Source organism: Melospiza georgiana, chromosome 31 (genome assembly GCF_028018845.1).
Source record: "Melospiza georgiana isolate bMelGeo1 chromosome 31, bMelGeo1.pri, whole genome shotgun sequence".
NCBI classification, from domain to species: Eukaryota; Metazoa; Chordata; class Aves; order Passeriformes; family Passerellidae; genus Melospiza; species Melospiza georgiana.
The window spans coordinates 1,030,125-1,048,048 of record NC_080460.1 but is presented as its reverse complement, the minus strand read 5'-3'; the positions used below and the strand labels follow the sequence as shown (position 1 = coordinate 1,048,048).

Here is a 17,924-nt window from a genome sequence, read left to right as displayed (position 1 = left end):
ATCAGCGCCGCGTCCGCTCGTGGGCGGGGCCGCGCGTGCGCTCGGCGCGGCGGCGGCGGCGTGGCCGCGGCTCCCGGCGCGCCTCGACGGGGCGGCCATGGACTCCCCGCGGCCCTTCCGCCCGCCCCGGCCCTTCCGCCCGCCCCGGCCCGGGCCCGGGCCCGCCGTGCCCATGGCCAGGGGGCTCCGCGGCCTCGCCGCCTTCTCCCCTCGCCTGCCCTCGCCCGGCCCCGCCCAGCCCCGAGCCGCGGCCTCGCCGTTCCCCGCGCTGTTCCGCGGGCTGGGCCTGGAGGACCGGCCTCTGGAGCGGCCCCTCGGTAGGTGCCGGTGGTGCGGGGGGCCCGGTGGGCCCCGCTGTGCCGCTCACGGTGGCCCTGCTCCCGCAGGCCGGGGCGGCGCTGGCGATGCGAAGGCAGCGGCTCCGCCCGGCCCGGTGCAGCGGCAGGAGGAGGAGGAGAAGGACAAGGGGGCAGCGCTGGCGGCGCTCCCCACGCGTGGGCAGTGAGTCCGCCGCAGCCCTGAACCCCCAAACCCTCAGTGCCCACCCTCCTCTGAGCCCTTCTGTCCCTCTCCATCTTTTCTGTCCCCCCGTATCTTTTCTGTCCTTCCTGCCCTCATTCCTTCTCCCCCTCCATCCCCTCTGTCTCCCCCTGCCCCATAACTCCGCCCTATTCCCTTATTCCCTCTGTTTTCCCCATCCCCCCCGTCCCTCCCATCCCTTTATCCCCGAACTCGGCAGTTTGAGCCCCCCAGGCTGCTGTGGGGCAGGAGCAACGGGGGCATTTCGGGGGGTCTCGGTCGTCGCTGGGGGTTTGCAGCCAGGCCACCCCCAGTGTGTCCCCAGCGTGTGCCAGGGCTCACCGCAGCCCCCCCTGGGGACGCAGGATCCTGTGGAAAGGCAGAGGGGACGCGCTGCCCACCCCGCCTGGACGAGCCTTGCCCGCCGTGCCCGCCCCGTGCCCACCCAGCCCCCAGCCCTGCCCGACGCCCGTGCCCACCCCGGAGCACCCCCCAGCCGCTGCCAGGCCGTGAGTGGCGTCCCCAGCCCCGCGTTTTGGGGGTGCAGGTGCTGCTGGGTCGCCGCTGAGCCCCTGTCCCTCGCAGGGCCCAGGGGACCAAGGCGGTGGCCAAGGGAGCCACCGTCCCCGTGGGGCTGAACTTTGTGAAGATCCACTGCCAGAACGAAGCTGTCTACCAGTACCACGTGACCTTCAGGTGATAATGGGGGGCTGGGGTCCCCCACACCTCCTCGAGGGTCCCCCACAGCCCCTTTGAGGCTGGGGTGTCCCCATGCAGAGCCCTCTGTGTCCCTCACGCTGTCCACGCTGTCGTGAGGTGGAGCGGCCCCGGCGCAATGAAGAGCTCTGGGTTCTCATCTTCAGGGGGGATTTTTGGGGGGGCTGAGCGAGGTCTGGGGGGGTCAGAGGAGGGAGAAAAGGCCCTGTGTGCCCCCAGCCCCGAGGTGGAGTGCAAGGCTGCCCGCTTTGCCATACTGAAGGAGCAGCACGCCGTGACCGGCGACGTGATGGCCTTCGATGGCTCCATCCTCTTCCTGCCCATCCAGATCCCCAAGGTAAGGGGTAAGGGGGTCTCCCCCGGTTTGGGGGTACGGGGGTGCCCCTGTTTTGGGTGGGAGAACCCCCTCTGGCCGTGCCAAAGGTCAGCCTGAAGGCTCGGAAGAGCGGCGACGGGGAGGAGATCTTCATCAACATCCAGATGACCAAAATCCTGGAGCCCAGCTCGGATCTCTGCACCCCCTTTTACAACGTGGTGTTCCGCAGGTGGGAGACCAGAGAGAGCTCAGGGAGGAGAGCCCCTTCCTCCTCCTCCCTCTCAGTCCTCATCCAACCCTGCTTTTCCTGCTTTTCCTTCCTTAGGGTGATGAAAATCCTAAACATGAGCTTGGTTGGGAGACATTTCTTTGAGCCTGCCCAAGCCACCACCCTTCAGAAATACAGGTGGGTGCTGGCACAGAGTCATCCCTGTCTCCCTGGAAACTGGGACGTGTTCCCAGGTCAGCCTGACTTTGGCTGTTCTGACAAGTTGGGAGCTGGGAAATGAATCCCTGAGTGTGGGATCTCAGCACCTCAGTCCTGATGTGCAGAGACACCGAGATAACCCTTGGGGGGCTCGGAGGTCCTGGGATGTTGCCAGAAGTGTCTGGTGGCTGGACTTTGATCCTGCACGGGAGACGACACCTGTATGAGGATGGGAGGATCTCACTGGGATAAATGGTGAAGGGATGGGTTAATTAGAGTGTGAAACACAGGGTTTAGGATTTCTGTACAGGGGGGTCTGGAGAAGTAAGATGGAGGAATTGGGGCGTGTCCTGTCCTTCTTCTTCTTCTTCTTGGCCTCCATCTTCTGTGGTGGTGGTGGCACTTTGGGATTGGTTCTTACTAAAAGTGCACTGGTCAATAAGGGTGAAAGGTATTGGGGAAAATTGATAAATATTGTATACGTAACTTTGAGTATAAAGATAAGTGACCGCCCCGGGGGCTCTCAGTGTGCTCATGGCTGGCTGCTGTGCAGACCTCTGTCGGGCTGAGAGAAAATCTTGTAGATAAAAACAAATAAACACTGAAGACTGAGAAAAAACCTGAAGATCTTTTCATCCTTTGGAGCACGGGCTGTCCCAAGGCCACCCCGAGCCTTTCCAGGCCATCAAAAACAGCTGAGAACGGGACACCTGAGTTTGGGGGTTCCTTGGCTGCTCTGGGCTAAGCCAGGCCTCTTTCCCTGTGGGCACAGCCTCCACATCTGGCCGGGATACGCCGTCAGCATCCGGAGGAAGGACGGGGGGCTCTTCCTCATGGTGGACGCCATCCACAAGATCATCCGCAGCGAGTCCGTGCTGAGCGTGATGTGAGAGAGCAACAGAATCCCCCAAGCTCTGGGCACGGAGCTGCCGTTGGAATTTTGGGATAGCACGGGGGGGGAGCATTCCGTGCCTCTCCTGTTTTCCCAGGCAAACCATCCACTCGCAGAGCCAGAGGACGTTCCAGGACGAGTGCACCAGGCAGCTGGTGGGGAGCGTGGTCATGACGCGCTACAACAACCGCACCTACCGCGTGGACGACATCGACTGGGACAAGACCCCCAAGGACACCTTCACGCTGGCCAGCGGGCAGGAGATCACCTTTGTGGAGTACTACAGGTGAGAGGAGCTGCTGGATCATCCCCTGGGAACGGGCAGGGCCGCTCTGAGGTGGGCCAGTGGCAGCAGGGAGGTTTTGCTGCCCACGGTGGGGGTTTGGGTTTCCATTGCAAAGTGAGATTCCACGCTTGTGTGACCATGGTGTTTTTTTCTAGCAAGACCCACGGGATCACCATCAGGGAACTGGACCAGCCCCTGCTCGTCCACAAGCCCAAGGAGAAGCAGACACCAGAGGGGAGGGTGAGCCGGGCACAGAGATCTACAGGCTGCTCTGGGATTCTCCAACCCAGAGAGATCCATGGGCTCCTCTGAGCTTCTCCAGCCCAGAGAGATCCATGGGCTGCTCTGAGCTCTCCCAGCCCAGAGAGATCCATGGGCTCCTCCAGCCCAGAGAGATCCATGGGCTCCTCCAGCTCAGAGAGATCCACGGACTCCTCTGAGCTTCTCCAGCCCAGAGAGATCCATGGGATTCTCCAGCCCAGAGAGATCCATGGGCTCCTCCAGCCCAGAGAGATCCATGGGCTGCTCTGAGCTCTCCCAGCCCAGAGAGATCCATGGGCGGCTCTGAGCTCTTCCAGTCCAGAGAGATCCATGGGCTCCTCCAGCCCAGAGAGATCCATGGGCTGCTCTGAGCTCTCCCAGCCCAGAGAGATCCATGGGCTGCTCTGAGCTCCTCCACCCCAGAGAGAGATCCATGGGCTCCTTCAGCCCAGAGAGATCCATGGGCTCCTCCAGCCCAGAGAGATCCATGGGCTGCTCTGGGCTCTCCCAGCCCAGACAGATCCATGGGCTGCTCTGAGCTCCTCCAGCCCACAGCGATCCATGGGCTCCTCCAGCCCAGAGAGATCCACGGGCTGCTTTGGGCTCCTCCATGGGCTGCTCTGGGCTCCTTCAGCCCAGAGAGATCCACGGGCTGCTCTGAGCTTTTCCAGCCCCTGGGCAGAGCAGGAGTTCTGCCCCTGGAACGCTGACAGTGCCTGTCCCTCCCTGCAGTGCCAGCTGAAGATGGTGCTGCTCGTGCCAGAGCTCACCTTCCTCACCGGCCTCTCCGACCTGCGCAAGAACAGTCGCATGCTGAAGGTCAGGTCCTGCCTCACGCCGCGCTCCCAGCTTCGCCCAGGGTTTCCCAGGGTGTGTGGGGAGCCCTCCCTGTGACCCGTGGGTGTTGCTGGTGCAGGAGGTGATGTGGGAGATGGTGCAGAGTCCCCAGCAGCACTACCAGCGCCTCACCGGCCTCCTGCGCCGCATCCGCGACACGCCGGACGCCGCGCGGGAGCTGCAGCGCTGGGGGCTGGTGCTGGACACCGACATCTACAGGGTAAGGGCTCCGGGGCTCCTGGCCTTCCCCTGGCCTTCCCCTGGCCCCCGGGCAGAGGAGGCAGCTCCGCAGATTGCCGCTCTGCCCAGACCCAGGGTCACGTCCTGCCCGCGGAGCGCATCAACCTCCGGCACCGCTCCTTCCTCCCCGCCGAGGAGCTGGGCTGGCACCGCGAGGTGACGAAGGAGGTGCCCATCGCCGTGGTGAGCAGAGCCTGCCCTGCTGGGCGCAGCTGGGCTGGGTTTTCCTGAGGGCTGAGCCCCTTCCAGCACGAGCCCTTCCCTTGTTTGTGTTGGATTTGCGCTCCAGCCCGTTTTTGCCGAGGAGGTGGAGGTATGTGGCTGTGGTGTCTGCTTTCCCACCTCGTCCCAGGGTGGAGGGAGCTTTTCCCATGCAGGAATTGGCTGCAGTTCAGTCCAAATTTCTCTTGGGCCGCTTTCCCTTTCCCAAATTCCCCTCTGTGTTCCAGATTTCTCTTAGGCTACTTTCCCTATCCCAAATTCCCCTTTGTGCTCTAGGTTCCTCTTGGCCCAAATTCCCCTATCCCAAATTCCCCTCTGTGCTGCAGATTTCTCTTGAACCAAATTCCCTTTTCCAGATTCCCCTCTGTGCTGCGGGTTCCTCTAGGCCAAAATTCCCTCTCCCAAATTCCCCTCTGTGCTGCAGATTTCTCTTGAACCAAATTCCCTCTCCCAAATTCCCCTCTGTGCTCTAGGTTCCTCTTGGCCCAAATTCCCCTCTGTGCTGCAAATTTCTCTTGGGTCACTTTCCCTTTTCTAAATTCCCCTCTGTGCTCCAGATTTTTCTTAGGCCAAATTCCCTCTCCCAGATTCCCCTCTGTTCTGCAGATTTCTCTTGGGCCACTTTCCCTTTTCCACATTCCCCTCTGTGCTTCAGGTTCCTCTTGGCCCAAATTCCCTCTCCCAAATTTCCCTCTCCCAAATTCCCCTCTGTGCTGCAGATTTCTCTTGGGCCAAATTCCCTCTCCCAAACTCCCCTTTGTGCTGCAGATTTCTCTTGTCCCACTTTCCCAAATTCCCCTCTGTGCTGCAGGCTCCTCTTGGCCAGAGTTCCCCCTCCCAAATTTCCCTCTCCCAAACTCCCTGTTGTGTTCCAGGTTCCTCTGGGCCCACTTTTCCTCTCCCAAATTCCCCTCTGTGCTGCAGATTCCTCTTGAACCAAATTCCCTTTTCCAGATTCCCCTCTGTGCTGCAGGTTCCTCTTGGGTCACTTTTCCTCTCCCAAATTCCCCTTTGTCCTCCAGATTTCTCTTGGGCCACTTTCCCTTTTCCAGATTCCCCTCTGTACTCAGATTTCTCTTGGGCCAAATTCCCCTCTGTGCTGCAAGTTTCTCTTGGCCAGAATTCCTTCTCCCAAATTTCCCTCTCCCAAACTCCCTGCTGTGCTCCAGGTTCCCCTGGGCCCCCTTTTCCTTTCCCAAATTCCCCTCTGTGCTGCAGGTTCCTCTTGGCCAGAATTCCCCCTCCCAAATGTCCCTCTCCCAAACTCCCTGCTGTGTTCCAGGTTCTTCTGAGCCCACTTTTCCTCTCCCAAATTCCCCTCTGTGCTGCAGATTTCTCTTGTCCCACTTTCCCAAATTCCCCTCTGTGCTGCAGGTTCCTCTTGGCCAGAATTCCCCCTCCCAAATCTCCCTCTCCCAAACTCCCTGCTGCGTTCCAGGTTCCTCTGGGCCCCCTTTTCCTCTCCCAAATTCCCCTCTGTGCTGCAGATTCCTCTTGAACCAAATTCCCTTTTCCAGATTCCCCTCTGTGCTGCAGGTTCCTCTTGGGTCACTTTTCCTCTCCCAAATTCCCCTTTGTCCTCCAGATTTCTCTTGGGCCACTTTCCCTTTTCCAGATTCCCCTCTGTACTCAGATTTCTCTTGGGCCAAATTCCCCTCTGTGCTGCAAGTTTCTCTTGGCCAGAATTCCTTCTCCCAAATTTCCCTCTCCCAAACTCCCTGTTGTGTTCCAGGTTCCTCTGGGCCCACTTTTCCTCTCCCAAATTCCCCTCTGTGCTCCAGGTTCCTCTTGGCCCAAATCCCCTCTCCCAAATTTCCCTCTCCCAAATTCCCCTCTGTGCTCCAGGTTCCTCTTGGCCAGAATTCCCTCTCCCAAACTCCCTGCTGTGTTCCAGGTTCTTCTAAGCCCACTTTTCCTCTCCCAAATTTCCCTCTCCCAAATTCCCCTCTGTGCTGCAGGTTCCTTTTTGTCCAAATTCCCCCTCCCAAATCTCCCTCTCCCAAACTCCCTGCTGTGCTCCAGGTTCCTCTGGGCCCCCTTTTCCTCTCCCAAATTCCCCTCTGTGCTTGGTGGGTTCCTCCTCTCCCAAACAGGAACGTGCTGCATGGATTGCGTCGCAGAAACAGCCCCCAACCACGGCCTGTGCTGCCTTTTCTCCCAGATCTCCATCAATTCCTGGCTCCTGATCTATCCCAAGAGGCTGCAGCACCTGGCCAAGGACCTGCTGGCGTCCATGAGGAGCAGCTGTGGGGCCATGGGGATGCAGGTGGGGCAGCCCTCGGTGCAGGAGCTGCGCGATGATCGCATCGAGACCTACGTGAGGGCCATCCAGAGCTCCTTGGGGAGCCAGGTGAGGAGCAGGGACATCCCTGGAGATCTTTGGGAGGGTGGAATGGCAGCTTAGATCATCTAGAGCTCCCTGGGGAGCCAGGTGAGGAGCAGGAGATCTTTGGGAGGGTGGGATGGGAGCCCATGTCAGCACCATCCAGAGCTCTTTGGAAGCCAGGTGAGGAGCAGGAGGTCTTTGGAAAGGTGGGATGGGAGCTTAGATCATCCAGAGCTCCTTGGGGAGCCAGGTGAGGAGCAGGAGATCTTTGGGAGGGTGGGATGGGAGCCCATGTCAGCACCATCCAGAGTTCCTTGGGAAGCTACAAGGAGCAGGGACATCCCTGAGGATCTTTGAGGAAGTGGGATGGGAGCCTAGAGCATCCAGAGCTCCTTGGAAAGCCACAAGGAGCAGCCACAGGATCCCCTGGGGGATTTTTGGGGGGGTGGGATGGGAGCCCAGACCATCCAGAGGTCCTTGGGGAGCCAGGTGAGGAGCAGGGAGATCTTTGGAAAGGTGGGATGGGAGCCTAGAGCATCCAGAACTCCTTGGAAAGCCACAAGGAGCAGCCACAGGATCCCCTGGGGGTTTTTTGGGAGGGTGGGATGGGAGCCCAGACCATCCAGAGGTTCTTGGGAAGCCAGATGAGGAGAAAGGAGATCTTTGGGAAGGTGGGATGAGAGCCTAGAGAATCCAGAGCTCCCTGGGGAGCCAGGTGAGGAGCAGGGACATCCCTGGAGATCTTTGGGAGGGTGGGTTGGGAGCCTAGAGCGTCCAGAGGTCCTTGGGAAGCCACAAGGAGCAGGGAGGTCTTTGGGAGGATGGGATGGGAGCTTAGACCATCTAGAGCTCTTTGGAAGCCAGGTGAGGAGCAGGAGATCTTTGGAAAGGTGGGATGGGAGCCTAGATCATCCAGAGCACTTTGGGGAGACAGGTGAGGAGCAGGAGATCTTTGGGAGAGTGGGATGGGAGCCCATGTCAGCACCATCCAGAGCTCTTTGGGAAGCTACAAGGGGCAGGGACATCCCTGGGGATCTTTGGGAAGGTGGGATGGGATCCCAGACCATCCAGAGGTCCTTGGGGAGCCAGGTGAGGAGCAGGGACATCCCTGGAGATCTTTGGGAGGATGGGATGGGAGCCCACATCAGGGCAATCCAGAGCTCTTTGGGAAGCCACAAGGACCAGGAACATCCCTGAGGATCTTTGAGGAAGTGGGATGGGAGCCTAGAGCATCCAGAGCTCCTTGGAAAGCCACAAGGAGCAGCCACAGGATCCCCTGGGGGATTTTTGGGAAGGTGGGATGGGAGCCCAGACCATCCAGAGGTTCTTGGGAAGCCAGATGAGGAGAAAGGAGATCTTTGGGAAGGTGGGATGAGAGCCTCGAGAATCCAGAGCTCCCTGGGGAGCCAGGTGAGGAGCAGGGACATCCCTGGAGATCTTTGGGAGGGTGGGATGGGAGCCCAGGGCATCCAGAGCTCCTTGGGAAGCCAGGTGAGGAGCAGGGAGATCTTTGGGAAGGTGGGATGGGAGCCCACATCAGGGCAATCCAGAGCTCTTTGGGAAGCCACAAGGACCAGGAACATCCCTGGGGATCTTTGGGAAGGTGGGATGGGAGCCCAGAGCATCCAGAACTCCTTGGGAAGCCAGGTGAGGAGTGGAGATCATTGGGAAGGTGGCATGGGAGCCCATGTCAGGGCCATCCAGAGGTCCTTGGGGAACCAGGTGAGGAGCAGGGACAGCCCTGGGGGATCTTTGGGAAGCCCTGGAGGAGCTCAGCCTGCAGGAGAGGCTCAAGGGGAACTTTATTTTCCCTAAAAACCAACGACAGGAGTGTGAAGTCAGGTGGGGTTGGGGACAGAGGACAGGACGAGAGGGAGCAGCCCCAAGCTGTGCCAGGGGAGGCTCAGCTTGGACACCAGGGGGAATTTCATCATGGAAGGGGTGGTTAAATATAGGGAAAGTGGTTAAATTTCCTTTTTATGGAAAGGGGGGTAAATACAGGAAAAGTGGTAAAATTTCCTTTTATGGAAAGGGGGATAAATACAGGAAAAGTGGTTAAATTTCCTTTTATGGAGAGGAGGGGTAAATACAGGAAAAAGGGTTAAATTTCCTTTCATGGAAAGGGAGATAAATACAGGAAAAGTGGTGAAATTTTTTCATGGAAAGGGGGGTAAATACAGGAAAAATGGTGAAATTTTTTCATGGAAGGGGTGGTTAAATATAGGAAAAGTGCTTAAATTTCCTTTTATGGAAAGGGGGGTAAATACAGGAAAAAGGGTTAAATTTCCTTTAATGGAAAGGGAGATAAATATAGGAAAAGTGGTTATATTTCCTTTCATGGAAAGGGAGATAAATACAGGAAAAGGGTTAAATTTCCTTTCATGGAAAGGGGGATAAATACAGAAAATGTGGTTAAATTTCCTCTCATGGAAAGGGGGGTAAATTCTGGAAAAGTGTTAAATTTCCTTTCATGGAAAGGGGGGTAAATACAGGAAAAAGGGTTAAATTTCCTTTTATGGAAAGGGGGGTAAATACAGGAAAAAGGGTTAAATTTCCTTTAATGGAAAGGGGGGGTAAATACAGGAAAAGTGTTGAAATTTCCTTTCATGGAAAGGGGGATAAATACAGGAAAAAGGGTGAAATTTCCTTTCATGGAAAGGGGGGTAAATACAGGAAAAGTGGTTAAATTTCCTTTTTATGGAAAGGGGGGTAAATACAGGAAAAAGGGTGAAATTTCCTTTCATGGAAAGGGGGGTAAATACAGGAAAAGTGGTTAAATTTCCTTTTTATGGAAAGGGGGGTAAATACAGGAAAAAGGGTGAAATTTCCTTTCATGGAAAGGAGGGTAAATACAGGAAAAAGGGTTAAATTTCCTTTCATGGAGAGGGGTGTAAATACAGGAAAAGTGGTGAAATTTCCTTTCATGGAAAGGGGGGTAAATACAGGAAAAGGGTTAAATTTCCTTTAATGGAAAGGGGGGTAAATACAGGAAAAGTGGTTAAATTTCCTTTAATGGAAAGGGGGGTAAATACAGGAAAAGTGGTTAAATTTCCTTTCATGGAAAGGGGGGTAAATACAGGAAAAGTGGTTAAATTTCCTTTCATGGAAAAGGGGATAAGTACAGGAAAAGTGGTGAAATTTTCCTTTCATGGAAAGGGGGATGAATACAGGAAAAGTGGTGAAATTTCCTTTCATGGAAAGGGGGGTAAATACAGGAAAAGTGGTTAAATTTCCTTTTTATGGAAAGGGGGGTAAATACAGGAAAAGTGGTGAAATTTCCTTTCATGGAAAGAGGGATAAATACAGGAAAAGTGGTTAAATTTATATTTCTTTTCATGGAAAGGGGGGTAAATACAGGAAAAGTGGTGAAATTTCCTTTCATGGAAAGGGAGATAAATACAGGAAAAAGGGTTAAATTTCCTTTAATGGAAAGGGGGGTAAATACAGGAAAAGTGGTGAAATTTCCTTTTTATGGAAAGGGGGGATAAATACAGTAAAAGGGTTAAATTTCCTTTCATGGAAAGGGGGGTAAATACAGGAAAAGTGTTGAAATTTCCTTTCATGGAAAGGGGGGTAAATACAGGAAAAGTGTTGAAATTTCCTTTCATGGAAAGGGAGATAAATACAGGAAAAGGGTTAAATTTCCTTTTATGGAAAGGGGGGTAAATACAGGAAAAGTGGTTAAATTTCCTTTCATGGAAAGGGGGGTAAATACAGGAAAAGTGGTTAAATTTCCTTTCATGGAAAGAGGGATTAAATCCAGGAATGGGTTTAACCCAGGGAGGCAGTGCAGTCCCCATCCCTGGAGCTGTGCACGTGGCCCTTGGGGACGTGGGTTGTTGCTGACCTTGGGTTTGGCTCGGTGCTCCAGGAGAGCTTTTCCAAGCTGAACAATTCCACGATCCCCCTCAGGACAAGGTGCAGCTGCTCCTGTGCATCATCCCTGGTGGCAGGGACGACGTCTACGGCGCCATCAAGAAGCTTTGCTGTGTGCAGAGCCCTGTGCCCTCCCAGGTGGGCTGGCACCCCCATCCCTGGCAATCCCTGGCTCTCTCCAGCCTCCCTTTTTCCCTGAGTTTTCCCCTCTCCACAGGTCATCAATGCCCAGTCCCTCATGGGCCACCCTGGCAAGATCAGGAGCGTGGTGCAGAAAGTTCTGCTGCAGATCAACTGCAAGCTGGGCGGGCAGCTCTGGGGGGTTGATATCCCACTGGTAAGGCAGGAGCACCCTGGCAGGAGGCCTGGCATGAGCCTGGAAGCTCTGGAGGGGTTGGATTGTTGCGGAGGGGTTGGATTATTTGGATTGTTGTTGGATTATTGTGGGCATGGGCTGGATGAACTGGCTGGAGAATCGGGGTTGGCTTCTCTTGGGTGCTCATGAGTCCCTTGGAGCTGGAGGGATCCAAGCTTGGAGGTGCCTGATTTATCCCTAAATCCCACCTGGCTGATTTTCCCCCTTCCAGGAGCAGCTGAGGGTTGTGGGCATGGCCATTATCCCTAAATCCCAGCTGCCTTTGGTTGGCATGGACATTGCCCCTAAATCCCACCTGCCTTTCCCTGGTCCTTTATCCCTAAATCCCACCTCTGTTCCTCCCTCCAGAACCAGCTGATTGTCATGGGCATGGCCATTATCCCTAAATCCCATCTTCTTCCCTTTTCCAGAAGCAGTTCACAGTTGTGGGCATGGCCATTATCCCAAAATCCCATCTTTTTCCTGATGGCCATTATCCCTAAATCCCATCTTCTTCCCCTCTCCAGAAGCAGCTGATGGTCATGGCTATGATCCCTAAATCCCACCTGCCTTTCCCTGCTCCATTATCCCTAAATCCCATCTCTGTTCCCCTCTCCAGAACCAGCTGATTGTCATGGCCATGGCCATTATCCCTGAATCCCATCTTCTTCCCCTCTCCAGAAGCAGCTGATGGTCGTGGCCATGGCCATTATCCCTAAATCCCACCTCTGTTCCCCCATCCAGGAGGGTTTCGTAGTTGTGGCCCTAAATCCCATCTGTTTCCCCTCTCCAGAAGCAGCTGATGGTGGTGGCCATGGCCATTGTCCCTAAATCCCACCTCTGTTCCCCCATCCAGAAGGAGTTCACAGTTGTGGCCATGGCCATTGTCCCTAAATCCCACCTCTGTTCCCTTCTCCAGAACCAGCTGATGGTCATGGCCATGGCCATTGTCCCTAAATCCCACCTCTGTTCCCCCATCCAGAAGGGTTTCGTAGTTGTGGCCCTAAATCCCATCTGTTTCCCCTCTCCAGAAGCAGCTGATGGTGGTGGCCATGGCCATTGTCCCTAAATCCCACCTCTGTTCCCCTCTCCAGAAGCAGCTGATGGTCATGGCCATGGCCATTATCCCCAAATCCCATCTCTGTTCCCCTCTCCAGAAGCAGCTGATGGTGGTGGGCATGGACATCCACCACAGCAGGAGCCACGGCATGCGCTCTGTCATCGGCTTCGTGGCCAGCATGAACCAGTACGTGGCTCCCTGAGAAAGGGGAGAGATTTTCCTGCCCTTGCCCTGGCAATTTTGGGATTTGCCACCCCCAAAATCTCCTTTCCTTGGCTGGGAAGGGGCTGAGGGTGCTGCTCTCCCCAGGAGCAGTTCCTCACCCTGTGCTCAGCCAGGGCTGCTTTGGGGCTGCTCAGAGCTCAGTGGACTTTGCCTGCTGCTGGGGGGGCTCCTCCAGGCTGCTCACTCCCCTTCCATCCATCCATCCCTCCCCAGCATCCTCACCAAGTGGTACTCCAGGGTGGTTTTCCAGATGCCCCACCAGGAAATCGCCGACAGCCTCCGGCTCTGCCTCTCCCAGGCCCTCAAACGCTTCTATGAGGTGAGGCCACCCAAACTCACCCTCCTGTGGCTCCACATTCCCCCAAAACCAAGGGAAAACCTCAAAACTTCCAGCCTGGGGACGTGCAGGGGAGCAAAGCTCCCTGCAGCCTTTGGACTGGCTGTGAACTGGGACAGCTCGTCCTTATCTGGGGCTGTGCTCAGGGGGAAGTGCCACGTTCCAGCTCCAGGGGCTGTCCCTTGTCCCCAGCGTGAGAAAAGCAGGCTGGGACAGGGCAAGGGCCAGGGAAAATCCCTGCTCTTGGCATTTCCCAGAGAAACCTCATCCCTGCAAGTGTCCAAGCAACTTGGGATGGTGGGAGGTTCCCTGGGATGGCACTGGATGGGCTTTAAGGTCCCTTCCAGCCCAAACCACTCCAGGATTGTTTGATTTTATTTCCCCATTTCTCTGTGGGTGCTGAAGGAACAGCTCTGGACACTGGGGATGTGCTGGGCAGGAGAGACAGGGAATGGCTTCCAGAGGGCAGGGATGGATGGGATATTGGGAATTCCTGGCTGGGATGGAATTCCTAGAGCAGCTGTGGCTGCCCCTGGATCACCAGAAATTCCCAAGGCCAGCCTGGATCACCCTGGGATGGTGGAAGGTTCCCTGGGATGGCACGGGTGGCACTGGATGGGATTTAAGGTCCCTTCCAGCCCAAACCACTCCAGGATTGTTTGATTTTATTTCCCCATTTTTTCTGTGGGTGCTGCAGAACAGCTCTGGACACTGGGAATGTGCTGGGCAGGAGGGACAGGGAATGACTTCCCACAGCCAGAGGGCAGGGTTGGGAGATGGGGAAGGAGTTCCTGGCTGGGATGGAATTCCCAGAGCAGCTGTGGCTGCCCCTGGATCCCTGGAAGTGTCCAAGGCCAGCCTGGATCACCCTGGGGTGGTGGGAGGTTCCCTGGGATGGCACAGGTGGCACTGGATGGGCTTTAAGGTCCCTTCCAGCCCAAACCACTCCAGGATTGTTTGATTTTATTTCCCCATTTTTCTGTGGGTGCTGCAGGAACAGCCCTGGACACTGGGAATGTGCTGGGCAGGAGGGACAGGGAGGGATGGGAGATGGGGAAGGAATTCCTGGCTCAATGGAATTCCCAGAGCAGCCGTGGCTGCCCCATCCCTGGAAGTGCCCAAAGCCAGCCTGGAGCACCCTGGCTTACTGGGAGGTGTCCAGCCCATGGCAGGGGGTGGGATGAGCTGATTTTAAGGCTCCTTCCCACCCAGATAATTCTGGAATTCTGTGATTAATTCAAACCCACCCCGAGCTGCATTTCTGTGGGGACTCATTCAATTCCCAGCTCCACCCCAACACTCAGACTTCTCCTGACCAGGGGATATTTCCCCACCTCCCTCAGCTAATCCTGTGCGTGGCAGGGAGGTAAAAATGAGCTGATTTTCCCCAATTTTTCCCCTCAGCTGAACCATTCCCTGCCCATGAAGATCGTGGTGTACCGGGATGGGGTGTCTGACCCCCAGCTGGACACTGTGCTCAAGTATGAGGTGCCCCAGCTCCAGAAGAGCTTCCACACCTTCCAAAATTACCAGCCCAGCCTTGTGGTCGTGGTGGTGCAGAAGCAGCTGAGCACAAACTTCTACTGCCTGACAGGAGAGGAGTTTTTGTCCCCTCCCCTGGGCACCGTCATCGACCATGGTGTCACCAGCTCGGGCAGGTGAGAGGCACAGCTGGGGCTGGGGGTAAAAAACACCCCCAGGGGAAAAAAAATTAACCTGGGTGTAAAAAAAACAGAGATAAAAAATGCCCCAGAGTAGGAAAAAATCCACCCTCGGCGTGAAAAAATGGCTTTAAAAGCACCCCCAAGGTGCAAAAAAAAAAAGGTTGTAAAAATAGCCCAGGGTGCAAAAAAATTCCTAGGGTGACAAATTGTGAAAATAGTCCAAGGTGTTGGAAAAAATCCAGCCCAAGGTGCTGGAAAAAATCCAGCCCAAGGTGCTGGAAAAAATCCAACCCAAGGTGTAAATGGTGTGTAAAAGCCCCCCCCAGTTTGCTAGAAAATGGTTGGAAAAATACCAGAAGGTGTTTTAGCATTTATTGTTTTTACAAAATGAAGCACTCTGGGGTATAAAAACATCTTGAGTGCACGAAAAAAAAAAAGGTTATAAATGGTTTAAAATTTTTATTTTGCATTAAAAAAATAACCAGAGTGGAAGGAAAAAAATGGTGGCAAAACCAATCCAGGGTGCAAAAAAATTCCTGCGGAGTGTGCAAAAAATAAACCCTTGTGGTTTAAAAACAGCTCAGTCTGGGCTTCAGAGCACCCTGAGGTGCCAAAATCCTCATTTTGGGGTGGAACAAAAAGAGATTTTGGGGTTTGTTTGGCCCTTGCAGGGAGGATTTCTTCCTGCTGGCCCATCACTCCCGGCAGGGCTGCAGCGTCCCCACGCGCTACATCTGCATGTGGAACACGGCCAACCTCAGCTCCGAGCACCTCCAGAGGTAAGGGGGGGCCCTGGCACCCCAAAATCCTGCCTGGGGAGTGGGGGAGACCCTTAAATCATCCAGGGGAAATCAGGAGTTCCTGAGATCCTGCAGCACCCCAAAATATTGCAGAGGGAAGAGGGGGGAACCCTCAAAATCATCCAGGGGAAATGCAGGAATCCCAGAGTTCCTGAGGTCCTGCAGCACCCCAAAATCCTCTCTGGGGAGGGGGAGAGACCCCCAGAATCCTCCCTGGGGAATGGAGGAGACCCTTAAATCATCCAGGGGAAATGCAGGAGTCACTGGGTTCCTGAGATCCTGCAGCACCCCAAAATATTGCAGGGGGAAGAGGGGGGACTCTCAAAATCATCCAGGGGAAATGGAGGAGTCCTGGAGTTCCTGAGATCCTGCAGCACCCCAAAATATTGCAGGGGGAAGAGGGAGGACCCTCAAAATCATCCAGGGGAAATGCAGGAGTCTCAGAGCCCCCCAGTATCCCACAGTCCCCCAAAATCCTCCCTTGGGAGTGGGAGAGACCCTCCAAATCCCATTTCTCCCCAGAACAGGGACAGCTGGGAGCAGGTTCCCGGAGGGATCTGGACCTGGCTCCATCCCCTTTCCTGGAAATCTCAAATCCAATTTCTCCCTGTTCCAGGAGGGATCTGCACCTGGCTCCACCTCCTTTCCCTGAATCCCAAATCCCATTTCTGGGACAGCTGGGAGCAGGTTCCAGGAGGGATCTGGACCTGCCTCCATCCCCTTTTCCCTGAATCCCAAATCCCATTTCTCCCTGCTCCAGGAGGGATCTGAACCTGGAATCCCAAATCCCAATTCCCTCCCTGTCCCAAGGACAGCTGGGAGCAGGTTATGGGAGAAATCCATCCCTTTCCTAGGAGTCCCAAATCTCATTTGTGGGATAGCTGGGAGCAGGTTCTGGGAGGGATCTGAACCTGGCTCCATGCCCTTCATCCCCTTTTTCCAGGAGTCCCAAATCTCATTTCTGGGATAGCTGAGAGCTGGTTCTGGGAGGGATCTGCACCTGGATCCACCCCCTTTTCCCCAAATCCCAAATCCCATTTCTGCGACAGCTGGGAGCAGGTTCTGGAAGGGATCTGGACCTGGCTCCATGCCCTTTTCCAGGAATCCCAAATCCCATTTCTGGGACAGCTGAGAGCAGTTTCTGGGAGGGATCTGGACCTGCCTCCATCCCTTTTCCAGGAATCCCAAATCCCAATTCCCTCCCTGTCCCCAGGTTGACCTTCAAGCTGTGTCACCTCTACTGGAACTGGCCGGGCACCGTGCGTGTCCCTGCCCCCTGCAAGTACGCCCACAAGTTGGCATTCCTGGTGGGCCAGGTCCTGCACCACGAGCCCAGCGCCCACCTCTGCGAGCAGCTCTTCTTCCTTTAACCTGCCAGGACCCAGGAAGCCGGGATTGGCACCGGGCAATCCGGGATTGGCACCGGGAAATCCGGGATTGGCACCGGGAAATCCGGGATTGGCACCGGCAAAAATGGGATTGCACCTGGAATTCCTGCTGCTGTTTGTCCCCCCCCCTGCCAAGGCAGATCTTCCTCAATTCCCTGTTAATTCTGGTGTTAATTTATTCTTTGTTTGTTTGCAGCAGCGTCCCAGCGCTGTGGGGTTTTATTTTGGGAATTATCCCCACGGGGATGACCCCCAAAGGAACATCCTGCTGCTTTCCAGCCCTCCCACAGTAAATTGGGTTGAGTTAATGAGCCCCAAAAGTGCTGCTGCTCCCACAGCTCCTCCCTATGCAGGTGCTGGATGTAAATCGAAAAATTTCAGGGTTTTTTCCCCCCTCCAGTTTCTTGCATTTCCATGCAGGTTTAAAGTTTATTTTTTTTTTTCCTGGGCTTTTCCAAGCTGCTGTTAAACAAACCAAAGCTCCAGTTTGGCCGGTTGTCCCGTCCTTGAGGAGTCACTGGTTTTCCAAGGAGAATTCTTTGTGGATTCAGGTGGTTACCCCAGGGAAAGGTTGGAGTTTTCACCTATTTTAGGTGCTTTTTTCCCCAAGTTGCAATCGCCTCCTTTTTCTCTTCCCTCTAACCAGTTTTTTTGGTTCTTTCCAATAAAATCGTTGCTGGCAGCTGCTCCCTGGTGGATTTTTGGGGGGCTGCTGGTGGCCACATCCTGCCCCTCATTTTTGGGGGATCCCAGGATGGAGCAGGGACACTCAGGAGGGGTCACAGCAGCGGTGCCACCAGGGCTGTCACCTTGTGCCCTAAGTTAATCATTTATCCCTGTTTATTTGCCAATCCCCGCGGACTTTGGCAGCGTGGCCCAGCCTGGGGTGGGATTTAGGAACAAATCTTGGCCCTGGGGGTGCTGGGCTGGGATTTTGGGGGTTCCCCTCAGCTCTGACCCCATCCAGCAGCATTTTCTATCCCAGCTCTGCCTTTTCCTTGCACAGGGAGAAGAGCCAGGGTGGCTCTGCCTGCTTGGATTTGTCCCTCCCTGGGTTTTTCCAGGGGGCCCTTGGGGGTCCCCAGCCCCACCCCAGGGGATTTTTGGTGCTGTGACCCCTCGGGAAGGGTTTGAGGGGGGTGTTTGGAGGGTCCTTGGGGTGCCCTGTACCCCTCA

The 17,924-nt window shown here is 55.4% G+C and overlaps 1 protein-coding gene across 1 annotated transcript; it reads left to right on the top strand.

The window, feature by feature from the left end:
- The first annotated feature begins 97 nt into the window (after positions 1-97).
- Positions 98-17,430, top strand: PIWIL2 (piwi like RNA-mediated gene silencing 2). The gene is made up of 21 exons (XM_058042365.1): positions 98-317; positions 387-501; positions 885-1,028; positions 1,105-1,215; positions 1,456-1,573; positions 1,660-1,781; positions 1,878-1,958; positions 2,752-2,865; positions 2,969-3,157; positions 3,313-3,397; positions 4,151-4,237; positions 4,335-4,475; positions 4,565-4,678; positions 6,879-7,067; positions 10,956-11,057; positions 11,137-11,256; positions 12,432-12,520; positions 12,773-12,878; positions 14,301-14,554; positions 15,232-15,339; positions 16,574-17,430. Exons 1-21 carry the CDS (start codon positions 98-100, stop codon positions 16,728-16,730), a joined length of 2,766 nt encoding a protein of 921 aa, XP_057898348.1. The 3' UTR covers positions 16,731-17,430.
- The last annotated feature ends 494 nt before the right edge of the window (positions 17,431-17,924 follow it).

Excerpts from the sequence above, each read along its gene's own strand:
- PIWIL2 (XM_058042365.1), top strand. The coding sequence starts at position 98 with ATGGACTCCCCGCGGCCCTTCCGCCCGCCCCGGCCCTTCCGCCCGCCC. Across the intron at positions 1,029-1,104 it reads CCCCCAGCCGCTGCCAGGCC|GGCCCAGGGGACCAAGGCGG; the intron begins GTGAGTGGCGTC and ends TGTCCCTCGCAG. Across the intron at positions 3,398-4,150 it reads AGCAGACACCAGAGGGGAGG|TGCCAGCTGAAGATGGTGCT; the intron begins GTGAGCCGGGCA and ends CCCTCCCTGCAG.